General features: G+C 44.4%; 1 protein-coding gene across 6 annotated transcripts in view; it reads right to left on the reverse strand.

Moving 5' to 3' along the window:
• Positions 1-948: 948 nt before the first annotated feature.
• ptprua (protein tyrosine phosphatase receptor type Ua) overlaps positions 949-19,870 on the reverse strand; it is a 165,672-nt gene continuing 146,750 nt past the window's right edge. For all 6 annotated transcript variants that reach the window (XM_068576270.1, XM_068576268.1, XM_068576269.1 and 3 more), the window contains 10 exons: positions 17,888-17,985; positions 16,701-16,817; positions 16,385-16,539; positions 14,536-14,671; positions 13,379-13,528; positions 10,399-10,713; positions 7,073-7,198; positions 4,392-4,549; positions 3,442-3,577; positions 949-2,044 (listed from right to left, as the gene is read on the reverse strand). In XM_068576270.1, coding sequence (XP_068432371.1) covers positions 1,982-2,044; positions 3,442-3,577; positions 4,392-4,549; positions 7,073-7,198; positions 10,399-10,713; positions 13,379-13,528; positions 14,536-14,671; positions 16,385-16,539; positions 16,701-16,817; positions 17,888-17,985 — 1,454 coding nt within the window. In that variant the 3' untranslated portion in view covers positions 949-1,981. The remainder of the gene's footprint in view (positions 2,045-3,441; positions 3,578-4,391; positions 4,550-7,072; positions 7,199-10,398; positions 10,714-13,378; positions 13,529-14,535; positions 14,672-16,384; positions 16,540-16,700; positions 16,818-17,887; positions 17,986-19,870) is intronic.

Genomic DNA, 19,870 nt, shown 5'->3' on the forward strand with positions numbered 1-19,870 from the left:
TTTGTAAGTGCACCGGCAGCAGAGAGAGAGCGCAGTATATCGACAAGAAACAGAGCACAGAGTGCAGAGGAGGGTCAAACGCTGATTCACCGGAGCTTATCAGCCACTCATAAAACACAGTAACTAGATGTGACATCGCTTGTATAGCGCCACATGCAGATTAGGTGCGTCGGGCCCTCGATCAATGGATCATCAAGACTCTCCAATTAAAGAAGTGGCAGAATCCTAGAGGCTCCGTTTGGTGGTAATGATAAAAAAGTCCATTAAAGTTGCTAATTAAATGATAAGCGTAAATTAAAACACAGGTCAAGCGTATGAACTGTGCCTTTTTTTTTTTTTTTTTTTTTACCCAGCAATATCTTCTGGTTGCAAGTGGCTGGGGTGGAAGTGTAATGGGAGAGAGGTTTTGTTTGGGGAGACATTGGCAACGTTTGCTTAAAAAAAAAAATAGTTTTGCAGAATGTAGTGTAGATACATATAGAGCTGGAGCTCTGCAGGGGGCTGAGAACAAGTTAAACGGGGCCAGACTGGGGCCCCATTTCAAGGAAGAGTTGCATATTTGTAAAGTATAGACACTAATACACTGTTACTAGTTACATTAAGAAATATATTATCAATGAATCGGCATATTCGTAACTCCAAATGTCCACAATGATGATAGGAGCAGAAATGTAAAAGGCCAATGCGGTCCTTTTTAGTCTATTTGTGGTAATTTTCACTCTCTTTGTGGTCATTCCGTGTTTTTATGGCCACGTCGACTCTCTTTATAGTTATTTTGCATATCTTTATGGTCATTTTGAGTCTTTCGGATGTTTTGCGCTGTTGATGGATCCATCTTTTGAATCTCTTTGGCTGTTTTGAGTGTCTCTGTGTTTTCTTTGACTCTGTTGGCATTGTGGTCTCCGTTGTCATGAAGTGTGACAAAAACAATGCCCCCCGAAGAAATCATGCTTGTTAAGCAACAACATATTTTATTTACTTTCCTGTTTTTATACACTATTTAGAAAATAAAACACATTGAATAAATACAAATTTAGAAAGCGACTGAATCTCGCCGTACTCTCACAGCAACAGGCGGTTATTCTTACGGAGCTCTCTGGAGAACAGCGGAGGAGGGATTGGCGTTGCAGAATCCGTCCTAAAGCAGACTTGGGCCACACACTGCAATGAAACACGTAAGACTGGGCATGCAGATGCTGAAGAGGTCCCCATTTACAGACACAGAGAGAATGGGTTGGCACATTGATAAGACGTTGAGAACATCTAGAAACACCCGGGGGGGGGGGAAGGAGGGAGGAAGGAGGAAAAAAACCATCTATATACACGGAAAAATAAATAAAGAGAAATTAGGTCCAAGACAACTCTACTGTACAGATATGTCCATCGGGTGCGACCGACTTCTTTCCTTCTCAGCCTCAGTTTACCTTCAAATGTCAGCCTCACCCACAATAAAGTTCAAATATAGTACAGTACGACATGAGATGTTCACCAACAGCAGATTGCACCATTTACAGTGTTACAAACAAACACAAAATATCACCCAGTGGTTGGCATCAACTGTAGTTCCCGTTCGGTGTTTGTTCATTGTAAGGCAGGATATGCTGAGCTCTTTGAACCCTGTCGTTGAGGTGTATGACAGGTAGTCCCGGCTGCCTCGACAGTGGTCGTGTATAAAATGAACTCTACTCCTGTTACGTGTCCTCTGGTTTGGCAGATGTACTGTAAAGTGGCACAAACAAGTACAGGTTGGGTCGGAGCGCCGAGGAAAAGCAACAAAAAAAGGGTGTCAGTAGTATGTTACATGTTGTCCAGTGAGCTTTCTCGTATCGGTCTTTATGGCAGACAATGTTTCATCCAGGCATGGCGAAGAAGACAACCAGAGCTGTATACACGGATTAGCGGCAAGGGCACAGATCCAGGATACTGGATCTAGGATCCAGACCTTCTCCTTGAAGAGGGGCCGAGGTGTGAGGGATTGGTGCTATCTGACTTCCAAGCAGTCCAGGTACTCCTGGGCCAGGTCATAGCAGAAACGATACTGCTCCTGTAACAAGCACAGATGTGGAGCGGGCGTTATTTTTGCATGTCAACAGCGAAACAACTGCCTGAACTAAACATTTTCCCTCGTATATTCTGTATTCATCTTATTGTCCCATTTTCAGACCACAACCCAGAAGGAATGCATCCGACCAGCACACTTCAGTTCAGGGTTCACCCTCACCGCCAGTCTGAGCTTCCTGGCTACTGGAGCTGGCAGTAGTCACATGCACAAACATTTTATAACTCACATAATTGCCCCCGACAGGCAAGAGAAAATACATACTTTTCTAAATTAGATCCCAAACTTTTTAACACCCTTAAAGGCTTTTTGAGAGAACTAAATCCAAAGACTTTTAAGACTTTTTAAGGCGTGTAAAAATGCATGTAAAACACCAGCCGTGCCGCTTTCATCCTTTCATCCGAGGTGCTTGAGCGGTTGCCCTCCTGTGCCCTGCGATGGCGATGATGAGGACGTTGCTTTTCTTTAGCAAAAAGCTTCGCTTACTAAACTTGAAGTCAAAACTAACATAAATGGATTTGCGACACCATGAATCCCTCACGGTAGCTTTCCTCCTCGATTAGTCAGCGGAAAGAGTCTCGAGTGTGGGCGACCTTTCAATCGGATGTTCTGACGTCCTCGGGAGGGAAAGGGTGACGCAAGTCCCTCGGAGCTGATTGGATCATCCTTGTCACGTTTTCACACGTTCACGCGCACATGCAGATAGCATGTACTATACATTGTGTGTATCCAAACCTCAATACATTTGAACCATGCATAAACACGCCATGTGTATTTATAGCAATGTCTGCCATAAGCTCCAGTTCCCAGCTGTTAAAGTTAATAATTATGCCTTTTTATTATTGCAGGGAAAATATATGTATATACACATATAAGTGACTTGTTTTTCTGTAGAGTCTCTACTGATTTCCTGGCAACCTGAGAGTAAGGATAATACTTACGAAAGTCTGTTGTGTTTTTCTCATTTATTTAATATATAAATAAATGTTTTATTTATATATTTGACCTTTATTTAACCAGATAAAATCAGTCGAGAACCAATTCTCATTTACAATGATGACCTGGAGGAAAACGTAGCGTACAATATAGTAATAAGGGGTCCTGGTGTTAGATGGTTACTTTTGGACCAAGCTGTACACAAATGGTAATAAGTAAGAGTATTTTCCAAAATGTCCAACTATTTCTTTTAAGACTTCTCAATCTGTGCTACCTTGTTCTCAAAATAGATATATCTAAAAATATAGTGAACATGAGCAAAAAGAAAGTAAAGAAGTCTTTCTGCAGAGCAGTTTTCCACTTCCCTGAAGTCCTTGGCTGAGGCAGAAACCCAGTATGATATAATATGTTGCTGTAAAGAGAGACAATTATCCCTGCATGCTCACCATTGTCTCCACCATGTTTGGCTTGGAGTTGCGCAGCGTTTTGGCAGCGAAGAACACGTCTACCATGCTGTGGTGACGAATCATTTCCAGGATCATGGTGCTGGCACAGAAGGTACCGCTTCGCCCGCCGCCGTTCCTGCTCCAGAAAGACCGAACAAAGACGCAGACGCACAGAACAGAAGCATAAAGACATGAGTGACCTAATAAAGATGTGGTAAAGCAGCCCAGACAGCCCCTCAGAGGGGGTGGCACGGAGTGAAATGTCACAGTTTGACTGAGCACAGATCAAGCGCGCTGTCAGAAAAAAGGCCAACCGGCAGACTTTCAAGATGAATATCTGAGTAAAGTTCTCATTAAAATACAGAAGCGGGAACTTAATCAGATTTGAGACGTCTAACGCGCCGCCTGACCTCCAGAGATCAAAGGGGCCCTGACACGGAGATGAGGGACCGATCTCATGGAAGGAAGGCAGCCGCACTCACGCAGCTAATGTAAAGACACCCACCCTCAGAACGGGGCTATACTTTTTTCGGAGTTACTAAGTCTCGTTACCTCGAGCTGTAAAAAAAAGGAAAAATCACCATAAAGTGTGACGATGGCAAGTTTTGAATGACTGTAGCTAATATGAATGCATTGTGACATCTTATCCAGCCTTCAATGGACACACCTAAAGGCCCAGTTCTTGAATTGAGCCAATGCAAGCAGTACTGGTCCAATTTGCGTGGACAGAAAAGGCAAAGCTCTGTCGTGTTTGGTCCTGAAAGTTGATTTTTTTTCATTGCATTTTTTTTATTCAGACAAGAAAAACATTTCTGAAGAGACGTCGATTTCATAATAGCTTTTAAATGTCACTTCAGCGTCACGTGACCCTCGACCGTATGTGGAGTCTAAAAACACGTGTGTGTGTGTGTGTGTGTGTGTGTGGTGCGGATGCATGTCGGATGACTCACAGGCAGTGGACGATGGTGCGTCCCTCTCCACACTCCATCTGCCAGTTGTGAACCTGAGCCAAAAGGCTGAGGAAGGCCTTCTTGGAGTCGGGCACGTCGCGGTACGGGGACCAGCGCAGGAACTGGAAGTGACGCAGCACCAGCTGACCTTCTTGAATCTTTAGAAAGCAAGAGTTTTGGAGACGGAAGTAGAAAAGAATTTTGTTTTGTTTTTCCCCCAATGCAAAACATTCATATATGCATTAAACAACTCACACGCTCAACACACTACGAACTCATTCAAACGTCTCTCTGGCTTTCCGCCGGAGGGGATTCAACACTTCAAACCTGCTCGAGTTCCACTAAGCTCCAGTTCTTTAGTCTAATTGGCTGCTAACGTTGCGGCGTGCTGGAACCCACCACATTCAAGTGAGACATTATTGAAATGAACGTAAACCACAGACAGTGCCATCACAAGTATCAACGCTGCATTTTGAATGAAGCCTCGATGACTGTCGCTGGATGGTGAAACGCCTCCCTTCTACTCTTTCCTGAATCGTTAGCGGCCACGTTTACATCAGCTCGCAGTCTTCTTTGTTGGTATCTTTTCTTGGTACCTGAGCACATAATAGCATTCATGTGTGTCCTGGTACATATAAACAAAAGAAGCCTGTGAGACAGCACCACTAGTGGTAAAAAAAATATCCACAGTATCGTTTAATTTGGTGCCACAGAAGCACTAACAATACCACTGGTGTTAGCGAGAAGCTAGTAATCATCTCAACAAAGGTGTCCTTTTTTTGCTCTGAATACACCCAGTCATCACAGGACATTACTGCGCACGGCGCGCAGCACCTTCTTGCTGTATCTACCGGACGATCAGTGGAGTACCTTCTCGGGACAGAGGCTATCGGTGTCTCGCGCTGTGGTGTCTGTCTCCTCGGGATCCTGCAGAGAGCCACGTGGGAACAGTTTTCGTCATGAAGATATTTCAGGGGCAGGGTAGGAGTGGAAAGGTGGCGGGGGAGGTCTAGGCAAGCTTAAGGGTCGGGTAAGGTGGCGCGAGAGGAGGGTTTGTCAACTAAAGGGAGCTTCACGACGAGGACACGCCCGCTCGACCGGCTGCTTGAAGCGTCTACAGGAGACTGCGGAGCACCTACTGAGGTCAAAGGATGGGAACTGGAGCTAAGCTAAATGACTCAGACAACACCCAGACATGGGTTTACACACATAGACTCACAACACACCAACACATTCAGCAACACACACATAAAAACACATAGTGACATACTGAATATGGTTAAAAAAAAAAAAAAAAATCAAATCAAGAACTTCACTTCAGTAAGTGGAGACAATAAAAGTTTCTCAATAGAAGTTTTGTTTGTTTCAATATCACATAATCGCTCATACATGACTTAATCTGCTCATTAGACAAGTCTTGGGAATATATGTGGCTAATAACATCACCATACTGTTGATACAGTTGCTTTTCTGAGAGGATGATTATTAAGCTGCAAATCATTTCGTCACGTGGGAACAACAAAGGCCAGCTGGGACCGAGGTCACCATTGTGAATCATTATATTTGTAACAGGCTTCATTAACCCTCTTAAAAATAAAGGCATTGATTCAGCGTCGGGAAATCTGCCTCCTACAGCAATGCAGCACTTGAGCCAGGTCTCGGCTGGTGTTTAATGCCCATAGCCATCAATAAAGCAGAAATAGTTTGATAAGGAAATGTAACATTTAAAATATCAAGTCTGCCGTCGACTGTGTCGAACTGACACTTCAGGGCAACTTTAAAGAGATTCAGAGTGGACACTTGATTGTGCTGTGAAGACAGCGAAATGAAGGCAATGACATGCTTTCAGTAAATTAATTGAGGGGGAATAGAGGGAGAAAATAAACAGGTTTCATGAGCAGAACTCGAGACGCGTGTTGGGCCGTTCGGCGCGCACTGCTGTCAGCGAGCGCTCAAGTTCAGTCAAGAAAATACTGCAAACGTTGGGCTGGACACGACAATATTATGTTGTATTACCAACGCAGTGAAACTCTACAATCAACAATCTACTCGACACTTTTACGCTTTCTGGCTTTTTCCCCCAACACGCGAGCTCGCCAGAACAGATTTTCACCTTCACTTAGGTGTGAAAAAGCCACGATGTATGAACGCCAACATTGTAGCGTCAACATTGATTTATAAAACCTGCTTAATTGACTAAATCAATTGTATTAGCAATACCGTTGTATTTTCTGAATATAGCGGCTTTGGCACTGGTTTGTTTACACAATTATTTTGTCACGTGGGACATATTGTAGACAACTGAAATTCCCATTATCTCGTCCTTGTAGTTATAATTAAAAGTATTTCCCACACGGCTGCCTGAACGTTTAGTGTCGGCATGATGCTAGCTGTCCAGCTACTGTGGTTTGGCAGCTCTGAAGCTGTGATTATCATAAAAAAAACACGACAGTCCTAATAAGTGAAATGATCAGTTGCCAATCTTAAACCGATATTTTTCTCCCACCACGGCCAAGTCGACTGGTAACACAGCCAACGGATTTACAGCCATTGCACATTGTGCATCGAACGGTGTTCACACCTTCTCACGGTCCTATTTTTTGGATCGCAAAAATGTGGCTCTTTATACATCATCTTCATGAGTCGGGCCGTGGGAGGCCTGTTGTTGTGGATCCACCTACCCGAGTGATGTTCTGGACCCGGAAGAGACGGATGATTACGTCATCGTCGGCCGTCCTGGACAGCAGCTCCACTGTCATTGGCCCGAACTGCTGCAACCCCGGCTCAGGCCAATACTGCAGACAAGGCTGAGGAGAGAAGGAGGAGGAGGTAACTGGTCATTATCCCACACTTGCTTGAGGCTGTACAAATCATTATGTCAGCAGCCAGTGATGGCGAGGCCCAGTAACAAGACACCTGAGTATTGACAGCAGAGACAATTAGCCTAAATGACAATGATTATCTACAAATAGCAACTGTAAATTAAATGAGCAAAAAAAAAAAAAAACCCCGCTCGTCGCCCAGGAACAATCCTTCACATAAGCCGCGTTTCACCTCGCTTGAATTATTCATGAGTTGAAATCATTACCATTAGCACATTATAAATTAATGGAGGAGGAGACCTTGGCTATGCCTGGTAGAGATAAACAGGAAGTTAGTCGAGAGGTTGCCGCGCGCTAAAGCCAAGGTCTCCCATCGCCGCCGCTTCAAAGATGCCTCCCCCCTCCCACCCCTCACCCTTCAGCCGGCGGTGGAGGAAAAACACACACAGGGGAGCTGTGTTGACACGCTGACGAGTTCTGCAGAGACTTCGGGGTTGAGGGGACCCCCGGAGTAGGAAGTGATAATGGCATTGCACAATGACATAAGGGTATTAACAGGTGACATTGGGCAGGAAGGGAGATAAATATTTATATATTGAGACAGGAGACAGGCAGCTCCGACTCAGGAGGGCAAACTGAGAGTGTGTGTGTGTGTGTGTGTGTGTGTGTGAACTGTTAATCCACTGGCAGTGAGAGACAGGGCAGGGAGGAGAAGAAAAGAGTGACAGAGGAGGAGAGACAGGTTACAGCTGACAGGCATGGTGGAAACGCTGAGCAGGAATCCAACACGACACGGTGACAGAGCGGCGATAGGGAGACGGCGGAAGAAACCCACGCATGAGCAAACATGTGGGGAAATGATAAGAACGTGTTAATGCCACGGCAGCCCGTGTAAATGAAATGGACGGGACCCGAATGTCGGAGTGAAGCTCTGCGGCAGAGCACCAGTTTAAGAAATGCCAGACACGTGACGACACGGCCTCACTTTCCACTTCGTATCTGGCGAGAAAGGGCGATGTGGACGGCATGACGTCACTGCACAGGAAACGGTAATATTTAATAATTGATGCCGGGAAAAAAACAGCAAAAACCTTTAGATTTTGAACGATCCCGACCTTAGGGTTGGAGAAAATGTCACTTTTTATTATTTTTCTGGGATAAAACTAAACACACTAATAGTGCAAATAATCATTATTATTATTTAAAATAGTATTTTACTTTTATAGTCGGGTTTCCTTGATCGAGGGAGTAGAAAACATGTTGAGGGTGACGTGTTGGATCAATATTCATAATGGCTTGTATCAAAACTACAATATACTGCTAACCAGTAAAATTCACTTCCAACACTCATCCTCACATTGTCAAAAGATTTGTACCGGACTATTAACGTGTCTCATCGCATCAATATTTTATGAATATCCAACGATAAAGCCCTTTTATTCAATCGGCTGTCCATCAACAGGTGGGATCAAAACATCCACTAACACGAGAGAAGACAGTTTGCACTCTGCGACTCGAACACTGGAAAAAAAACTTGAGAAATCGGAGCTGTCTGTCAAAACTATTCATTAAGTTTGACCCCAATTTGTTTAACAGTTTAAAAAAAAATGCCCATTAAATAATCCCCAAACGCAATTATAGCTGGTTTCACATCAAGTACATTTGGTGCATACTTTGATGGGTGGAATTAATTAAATTCACTGGGCTTTATGGGCATGCTGGTAACCAGGACAATTATTGAAGAAAGTCATGATGAGATTATAAAGAAAAAGAACAAGTTACAATTCATGAAATCAATGGAAGTAATAATGAGAGTATAAAGAAAAAGAGTGCAAAGCCTGAAGATCCGTTGCTGAACCGTATCACTACGTGTATCTCGTCCATCGGTCCATCTCTACTTTAAATCTGTTGTTCCCTCATACTCCTGTGTATCCATGTCAGTCGAACGTTTACTCCACATCCGGTGACTCAGATGGACCCCCTGTCCACCAGTCAACGACATAGCGAGTGGGTTCATTCATGAAACACGATGTCATCCATAGGAAATGGGCCGACGTCCCCTTTTCCGAGCAAAAGAGTTCTCTTTGTTCTTTACTAAAAGTGACTCTCAGCAGCTTTGTGAAAAGGTCCCCGGAGGAAACTCTTTAGTGCCATAAAGGAGGACTCCTGGCTGGAAGATAAGCGCCTTTGTGAATACGGCCCCGGAAGTTTTATATGAATACAGAACCTCATATTAGGTGAATGCAGCGTAAACGGGCAAATCTTTACTCGTACGAGACGTCACTGCAGGACTTAATAATGATCATTTATCAGCCGCAGAGGATCCGAGAACAGACTGTGACTGTCCCACAATTCATCTTAATTGGCTTTTAATTAACTGAACTTAATTAATGACTGATTATTCCACTGTCCAATGATTATCTATTTCCCACATCCATTGGCGAATGAAGCTCAATAAAGTCCACGTCAGACGAGGTGGAGGTGCTTTAAGTGTCGGAGCAGAGATACGGCAACGACAGAGCTCTTGGGTTTGGAAAATATCCAGACTTACAACGCCGGTTTTTTATTTTTTTTATTCCTCAGGCATGAGCAGGTGAGAATGCTGGCTGAGTGGACAGGACTTAGGAGACATCCTGACAGCTTTTGGGGGTTTTACATTGCTTTTTGTCTCTGTGCTCTGGTGTTCAGCTGACTGCCTGCCTCACAGTGTTTTGGAACTGCTGGGAACTTGGCTGTGACACTCAACGCTCCCCATCTCTTCTTTAAGTAATAGGTGGAGCACATTAGTCAAAGGAGAAGCTGCTCCGGTGGTCGGATGTTATCGGTAAGCTGAATAAATAAGAACAAGTGAGAACAAATGAAAGAAATGGCTTGGACTCTTACGTTTGTCTCTGATAATGCTTTTAAAAACAAATGAAGATTCATGAGAGTTCCATAAAAATGTGGTTATTTCACCAGAAAACGTGAGAAAACACTCTATTATGCTGTGGTGACATGGTGAGGCGTGTCGCCACAGGCTTCAGGCTTCATGTGGTGTTGCATGTGAGTGTTAATAAACTTGAAAATAAAATTCAGCAGCCATGCTGACGCTGTCACACATACAAGTGGGGACGCCGATAAGATGGAAGCTGATATTAAAATGGCATATGCATCTCCGACTGGTTCAGCGGCCCCTCTCCTCTCACCCAGGCAGAGTTGGATTGGTTGAGCTGGTTCAGCATCACCACCGAGGTGCAGCCGTAGTCGTACAGGAGCCTCCAGAAGTCGGTGGTGGTGCTGGGCAGCGGGTGCGGCGTCACCACAAAGGCGGCGGGCCGGAGAAAGCTGTCGGCGAGCGCCGCGTTGATGTAGTTGCTGCTTTCCCCCTCGGCGGTGACGAGGAAGGCCAGGGAGCGGTCCGGCGGCAGGACGTCCATGCTGCGGTTCTTCTCGCGGTTCCTCGGCATCAGAGAGATGCTGCACTCCTCCACATCCAGGTGCGGGGTCACCGAGTTCAGAGTCTGAGGAAGGAGGGGGGAGGAGGAGGAGGAAGAGGAAGAGGAGAGCGCGCAGAGAAGATAATTAAAAAGGTTGGCGTGTGTGTTTGACAATGTGTTCGGATTCTAGATGCAGAGATAAAGGCGGCTAACGACTAAGAATAAAGATTGTGATAACAGGAGACGGATGCAGCGGGAACAGAAATTGGATCAAAGAGAGACGGACAGAGGCGACGGAAATATATAGCTCGACTGTCAATACTTGACAAGCACAACTATCTCCAATCATCTCCGGGAAAAACTTTAAAACTCATTTATTATCAGTCTAAATCCCCACAAGGCTTAATGGATAAAAACACATTTTGCACAATCTCCCACATTATGAATAAGCATATTATGGAGCAATGGAAATGGAAATGAGCTGACTATCTAACTTGCTTCATATTGTGAACGACTCCCCTTTGGTTTAGACAAAATCAATAGAACCTTCCAGCTCATAACTGGAAAACTGCATCTAGAATACAGATCCCAATTATAGGAGGCTGTCTTATTGGACAACTCATATGAGCGGCACTGAGAGGAGGTAATTGCACTGCATATGGAAAGGAAATATTCTAATTATTCTGGCCAAAGGTCACCAATCAATAACGTCATTATAACTGGTATTAACTGGACAAGGCAATACTGTTACGTGAAAGACAAATACACCTTCTTAGCAATCTAAAACTTTTCTGCTGAGCAAAAGACTTTCTTTATGTTTAATGTATACTGATTAGAAAAGCAGCCTTGGTGGCTATCACTCTCATGCTGACTATTCATTTCTTTTTAACAAGCCGAGCATGTTTCTCACTAAAGACCTGCATTGCAAGACAAACTGTGTTTAGAAGGGCAAATGTAAAGGCTCTCTCGTGTGGAGGACACGCACCGCATCGGAAGGAATGAAATCTAAAATAGTAAATCAAGGCAAGGCATGTGCGCATGCCGTAAGATGCCAGAGTGAGGTCTGGGACATTTCATTATTTGTTTATTTTGGAGCGTCCAGCACAGTGATTTGTAAGATTCGCAGCTCGCAGCAGTAAAGCTGAGTCGAGCCCCTTAAAGTCTGAACTGTTTAGTTAAAATGCCAAATATAATTTGCATGGTGGAGTATTATTACTGTATTCCTTTATGGGCAGATGGGAAATCTGAACCTGAACCGTGAATAAAAACCTACACCATAAGCATCGACGGCGCCATTCTTCTTACTAACAACCCGGCTTACGACCGCCCCGGCAGCCGACTGCGGTGAGCCTCGCTTGTTACTCACTTTCAATGGGCCTGGGGATCATTTCTCTGCCTTTCCAGCGAGCGGTGGTGAGATACTGTGGCCTGTTCAGATCAGAGCAGCCACATATTTTTGCGTGTATGGCGACATCAAAGTGGAACTTTTAGCTTGGCGTAGCTACTGAACAACTCCGTGCTTTTTGAATTAAGTTGAATGAAGCTGTTGGGATGCGACTCCAATCACGACTCTGACGGTGTTCTTCCACGTCCATTTGTGGTTTGAACGTTTCATTTCAACTACAGGCGTGTAAGACTTTACATCATCCGATTGTTCATGTCCTGCACATCGACGATTGGCCGTCGAATCCTGTTTGTTTATTCTTTTGCTCAGTGATTAGCCTCAGCTTAAGCTTTAGAAATCTGAAGAAAAACCGGAAAAACAACTAAATACTGCTTGAAATACATGCGACTCGCTGTTTTAAAATAATGTGCTTCACTTCTTGTTGTGTCTGTGTGTGTGTGTAGCATCATGTAGCATCATCGTGTAGTAGGTGTGTGTGTGTGTTCAGGTGGTGTAAGTGTATATGTGTGTGTGTAGATGAGGCAACGTCCGAAGTGCTGAAAACCTGCATCCGACACGGTTTCTTAGCCTGCTTGCATTTCGTGCTTGTAAATATAACTTCCTGCCCTAATTCCATTTTCCCCACTGCAGCATTCCCCGGATTTAAGGGAAGATGAGGGACAGCCAACGAGAGAGAGACCACTCTGTGTTTCTCTGTGCTTCCCCCAGCTGATTTTAGAGAAACTCAAAATAGCCCTTTGATGGTGCTACGTTCTCATGCCACTGCTCTGATTATTACACGTATTCTTTGATTTGACAAGATATCACTAAGATGCAGCCGTGACGGTGCTGTAACTTCGGGTGGTGCGCCCTGTTCTGCGTGGCGATTTATTCAGGCACGCGAAGGAGATCGATTGAAAAGCACAAGATTTCTTTCCCCGCCTTTTTATTAGATAGATATGATCAGCGTACTGGAAAACGGGGGGGGGGGGGGGGGGGGAGCAGAAGGCCAGAGGCCGGACATTTTATTGTTTTCAAATTCATATTAACGGTCTTATCAATAGGCCGATTTTCATACCCCAATAGGCTATGTATCAACATGTATTGGGAGAGACAAAGCAATTATCTCTCACTTCATGGAGCCAGAATGGAATGATCTTTTATTTCTTCACATTTTCCTCACGATAGAAAAGCAGAAGACGAGTCGACTATTCGGGGGTCGTAATTTAAAAATGTCCTTTATTCCCCCGTAGAGGAATAGACACTTGCGGATTTTAGCTTCTAGCTTGAATGTGATCAATCCAAAAACACTCACATCGACACAAACGCGGCCCTAAATACATGTCGTGTGTTTCTGCGCATTACCTGGAACTCCTCTCTGAGCTGCGAGGTGTTGCTCTGAGAGTCGACCTTCAACATCTCCTTGTAGGTCAGGGCGAACTCATTCACCGGGATGGCGGTCTCTCCGCACAGACAGGCCTCCAGAATGGCATCGTGGATGAACACGTACTGCTCCTGAGAGACCGACAGCAGGGGAAAACATTCGCAAATGTACAAAGTGACACAAAACCCCTACTGCACTTATGAGCCTCCTCGTAATTGCCCACTTGTGATGAACAATGCTGGATTTAATTACTGCTGTGAATGTTGTAATAGTGGCCGTGCCCACTCTTTGGCATTGTTCCAGTGCAGAAATGTGTCTATAAATGGGGTAAAAAGTGCAGAAAACACATATCAGAGGAGCAACACCACTGCCCACACACACACACACACAATAGTTAAATATTGTCATGAGCGGTGCAATTAACGAGGAAAACAGGACATTTGTTTTGACATCCAACCAGGCAGAAAAAAAGATCAAAGAGCCGAGGGTACATAAAAATTACAGGCATAAAACTGTCCCTTTTCCAACTTATTTATCATTTTTAATGTGTTCCGTAATTACAAAAATATGTATTCAGCTGGTAGACGAGCTCTCGCTGAAAGGTGAAAAGATTCAATTAAAAGAGGTATGAATACATTATTTTTGTATTTAGTGTATTGTCTCCACTTCCAGACTTGTCAATAAGAGACTGTGTGAAAAATGCTTTTCCAACATTGAATATTTGGATTTGCTCTGCTAATTACTGCATTTTGTTTGTCTATTTGAAGAAAGCAGTACTCTTTGTATAGAGTGACCATTCTAAACAACTGTGTTTTTAATAATACATTCATGGCGACTCTCTTATACGAGCTCCTACTTGTCTTTACAAGTGTCACGAAAAGCAAAAATCTTGACGCAGCGTTACAAACCTTCGCTGTTAACATTTACACTTTGATTTTTGAAGTCAAACTCATAAACTTATAAATGTATGTTCACATCGTGTGAAGAAACGCTTCCTCTCCCACTGCCGGTGGTTGTAGGAAAAGCTCTCCCAGCCCGACACTATTCCACCGCAGACGCTTATCATACTGAGCAATACCAATGGGCGATGTGGGATTAAACCGGTGAGCTCCTATCACCTTCCTGCCCTCCCACTCACTTCAGTCTGGATCATGTTGATGCGCCGGGAGCAGAGAGTCTTGACGCAGTTGTAGATGTCCACCACGCCTTCGCACTCGGCCATATCCAGCATGACATCCAGCACAATGTAGCAGCCGGTCCTGCCTGCCCCCATACTGGTGCCGGGGAGAGAGGAGAAGGGTCAACCAGCCTGAATTCACCAACTGAAGTGGAAAAGTCTCAGCGGGGGGGCTTTTAATAATGATTGAGATAGCCAAACTCGAGTATGATGAGGGTCTTTGTGATGGGAAAAAAAAAGGAAGCAAACACAGTGACCGGTATGGTCTGGCGTACGGAAATAATCGAGTGCTAAGGTTGTTTTTTTTATTCACGACCTGTTTGGTTCAATTCCAAAGAAGTCACTTTGGTTCATTTAGGCTGGATGAGAGCCGTCAATCCAACTCAGACTAGCGCAGTGTGTGTGTCTCTATCTGTTTTCAAACCTATGGTTCATTTACTTTGGTCTGAGGCAGCTGATGAGTTGGTAAACCGTTGTCTTCGGTTTTGTAGAAACAATTTCAAGCAATCCGAAGTGGCATCACAGCATTTCGAGAGCCGTTTGTGTTTACTCCGGCTTTCTTACCCTTATTTTTACTTGCCTGTTTTTCTTTTTTAAATGATGGAATTAGGGAGCTGTCACACATCAAGTTTTAGTTTATTTGCTCGGGACCAAGAAGTAAAAAACCGAAAGTAAAATGCTTCTCTCTTTAGTTCTGGTGCGGTTAACCAAGAGCTTTAAGACATCATACAGAGCGGCAGGTAACTTTTGTCCCCCACGCAGGGACGTCACATCCCGTTGACTGAGGACGTGCTTTACTTTGATATGAGCAATATAAGACCGCAACTCAATCACGCACTCTAACGTGTGTGATTGAATGAAACAGTGCGGCAAAGTGTCGTCAAACAGACTTCACGGAAACTAAAAACCAAGCAGCCGTGATGTCACGTTATACAAGCAATGGCCTCAACGTCGTTGCATAATGCACTTCATACAATCGTGCCTATCGGTCAGATTGTTTTTGTTAGATTCAAAGCGTTCGCAGCAGCCAAAGCTCAGCGTACTAAATGAACCGAACCAAACAGGCGGGAAATCGCCATGAAGTAAAGTGACCAGGTGCTATAGCGACGGAAAAAATGGGTGACAGACATGGAGGACAGGCATTGAGGTTGATTTCGTCACTATTTATTATTCCTTATTTTACTTTGTAGGCTTTCTGGGGTACAGGTTTGTGCCGATGACTGGCAGTGTGTGTACTTTGTCTACAGTAGAAGAAACAGAGGCAGACAACTCTGTTTCCACTACATTGCATCTCTTAGAGGACAACTTTTACACCACAAACAAGCAAAAATATGTCACCATGTTTCCTTATTTATAGTATATTTCTAATGCAAAAACTTAAAATGCACATTTTACCTAACACGTGTAAGGCAATATCTTACAGATAACTAACAATCCTTCCTTAAAACAAGGCTGACATGATTCCTGCTTGTCAACAGTCCAACTGCCTACATCTTTATGAATTTCTTGCTGCTTATGTTCGAAACACACCATCCTGTCTTTTTTTCTTCTTCCATTTTTGGGATTTGTTTTTTTTTTAAATCACTTTTGTGCTCTCCGCCTACACGCACACTCCGCCAAGAGGATGGAAGTTATATGGGACCATGTAGATAAACCCAAACTAAAATAGATACAAACAGAGCGAATTAAGTGTGTCGAAAGACATGTGTGATTTAAGAGTAGAATAACACCTGCACCTGGACCTATTTGAAGCCCAGACACCTGCCGGAGCGTTTTTCAGTCATTATCAGGGTGGAAAGTGGTAAGTCACCTGCAGTGGACCACCACAGGCCCTCCGTCAGGAGGTGTTGAGGCCTTGACCCGGCGCAGGAAAGCCAGCAGTCCGGTGGCGTGGTACGGCACCCCGTGCTCCGGCCAGGAGGTGAAGTGGAACTGGCACACCTCGTGCTTGGCAGGGTAACCTCTCTAGAAGAAACAAAAGGCAAAATCGAACGAGATGCTCTCAGCAGACGGGAATATATTTCGATGGAGAGTTCCCGAAGAAACCGCGTAAACAAACCTGAAGCGGGATGAGAAATGTTTTAGGATTGGACTCAGAGGCTTCACAGGAAGTGAGTCTGACTTACCCTTTCCATGGCGAAGGTGCGCACAGTGTACTCTGCCAGTGTTTCTGTCTTCAGTAGTGTTATCTTAATGTCACCATAGAGCTCAGTGTCATCAGGCCAATACTTGCAGCACTTCATCTGGATAAACAGCAAAAAGCTAAAGTTCAGAGAGGTTCTAGCATAGTATATATATATATATATATATATATATATATATATATATATATATATATATATATATATATATATATATATACATATACACACACACACACAGCTGATTTATCTCCACAACAAACATCCACCCCACTGGACACTGAGATCTCAACAAGCAGAATAATTGCAACGCTCTTATCCTGTTGGGACTTTTGCTAAATACTTGGACTCAACCAGTTGTTCTCATCATCTCCACCATCAGAGTTGACACATCGAAGACATCGAGGTTTGAGAACAGGTTTAAAATAAAATCTGATTTCTCGAGAGCATTTCCCACTCTTGCAGATATAACTTGTGGTTGGTGATGGTGGTATTTTCTTGAAAACCTGCAAGTTTAAGTTTTTAAGTGAATGGGTTGAAGTTCATATTTCCCATGATGCAGTGGGTTTTGTGGCCTCGACATTTCGTACTACTTCAGGCTGTGGAACTCATTTATTTTATTTTTTTTTCTCACCTACAAAGCCCCAAGAAGATGTTTCTAAGCAACCAAATTACACATCACCAAGATCTGTGTTAGCTAAGATGCCTCCAACGCGAAGGGTAATGGTCATAGTGAATCCCTTGTCATTTAAAGTGAATACTACTAGTACTAAGAACATGGGAAGGACTGTACAGATAAATGTATGCTTTTCAAATAGCAAACAAAAGCTATATTAAGTGAAAGCAAAACATCTCATGCGTAACACTTTGTCATATATATACACACCTGTTTTATTATAACAGCAGTGCTACTGTATTCACCACGGACATGAATATTTAATAGAACAGAGCCCACAATGTTCCTTCATATACATCAAAGCCGTGACCTTGGAGCACAGCCACAAAAGCCAAAAGGTGATCACTCATGACCAGACAGCTGCAGCCATTTCCTCCCACAACACAGAGCAGCAGCAGCTCTCCTGATCTATCGCGAGCACCAGGAATATATATCCTCTCCATCCATCTTCACAGGTGGCCGCTGAGGTCACAGGACAAAGGGAAGGGACACTCACCCTGCCCACTTCCACCAGCTTGGTGATCATGACAATACTGAAGCAGTTCTCCTGCCACACCATCCGCCAGAAGTCATAGATCATCTCCTGCTTGGGGCCTGCAGAGGAGGAGATATACAGTGGAGGTGCAGGTATAGAAGTGGGAGGAGGGGGGGGGGGGGGGGGGGCGGAGGGAAAGAAGCAAGGAGACAAGGCGGAGGAAGAGAAAGAGAGGAGGATAAAAAGGGCGGAGGGATGAGCCATAAGTCAGAGAAAATAGCAGCAATAACCATCAATGCAGAGGCGCTGTGTATTCCGTGCCAGGAAATAGAGTAACAATGTGTCATTCGTGAACTATTGCCCGCTCTGTGTTCTCCTAATACTACAGAGAAATGTCATTTCAATACACCCACAAATCCTCAGCTATTGTGCAAACAAGCGCCTGTATTGCCTCTCCTGGGCACCGATGGCAGACACAAATCACAGCCCCCTGGAGACGATGACACTTTCATTGATTTAATTACACTCCGGCGTTGATAATATCACAGGGCCCTCCCTCCTACGGCCTCCTGTGCCAAACACACACCACCGTTTTTAGTGAACAAGATGTCTATTCATTTCACCCACGCACTTTGTTTAATAGGAATATTATCCTGTTACTGACCTGGATGACTGCACCTTATAATCCTTTATATATGATAGGAGAACAGTATATCTCATCTGTGTGTGTGTGTGTGTGTGTATAAAACAGATGGATCGGATGAACCACACCTCTCAAAACGAGTAAAAAAAAAAAGAAAGAGGGGAAATATATTTTCCATTGAGAGCCTCCAGTCTTCTTTCAATGAAGACACGCTCTCCCGTTCTGATTCAAATGAACCCGTAAAATTTCCCCGTGCATCTTTTTTTTATAGGATTTTCTGACAATAAATAAGTAAAAGCAGCCGTCATCCTTTAAAGCCAACTCTGGAGTAAACAGGTTGCCGGTAGAGAAGTTTGAGAATCTGAGTGATCTGATAGAAACTTTGGATGCTAGTTAAGATTCACTTGGAAATGGCTGAAGCTGTTGAATGGCTTTGCAGGAAGTCTAACAGAAGGAGCATTGCTGTAATCTTGCCCGCCGATGACAAAGGCATGGAGGAATGTGTCACCACCACACTGGGATGAGAAGAATTATCCTTGATTTAAGTCCCAAATGAAGTCCTGTCGAGGGTTTTCGCCTCCACAGATGAACAAACACGAGTGGTGCTTTTCACAGCTTTTTCTTCCAGTTGTCTGAACAAGATCAATTAAAAAAAAAAGGTACGCACTTGACTACACGCTCCAGGGAAAAGACCAGCGGAGGCCAATAAACACAATACGGAGAAGGAGGAGAAATAACCCTACAAGCCTGTGAAATGAAAACATGCGTTTCCTTTCATAAGCGCCAGATACCAGTCCTCTTTACTGGAGTTGACCCTGTTTGACCCGACGCCAGCCAGTGTGTGTTTCAATGTGAACATGTGGGCAGCGACTTCAACCGCTGTTTTCCCTCCTCTTCACAGGGTTATTCGCAGCGCCCTCCCTTCTCAGCAATCACTGTGTTGGGCTCTACGTGTATTAGTGATATCAGATGTTAATTTTTCAGCGGCGGCGGCGGCGGCAGCAGCAGCAGGAGAAGCAGGAGAAGCCCACTAATGCATCGCCAGCGGGCAGGGCCAGTCAGCAGAGACGCAGATGATGTGTGATCCCAGTGGCCGGGTGAATCTGTATGCATAGCACAACACGCCGGCGCTTTGGACTCGGGCTTTGAGCGAGCTTGGCATTTCTCCTCCTCGTCCGCCCTCCCCCTCACCAACCTCCTCCTCCTCCCTCTTCCTCATCTCTGGACATAATAGAGACTTAGCCCAGAGCACCTGCTGCCTGCTGCACAAGCGCAGCTGCCTTAAGACTCATCTAAAATACAACAAATCAACCTCCACCTGCGGTGACAGGAGCGAGAGGGGCAAGTGACAGCTTTAATGA

Source organism: Clinocottus analis, unplaced genomic scaffold, assembly GCF_023055335.1.
Source record: "Clinocottus analis isolate CAN_PGR_092001 unplaced genomic scaffold, fCliAna1.0.p SCAF_14, whole genome shotgun sequence".
NCBI classification, from domain to species: domain Eukaryota; kingdom Metazoa; phylum Chordata; class Actinopteri; order Perciformes; family Cottidae; genus Clinocottus; species Clinocottus analis.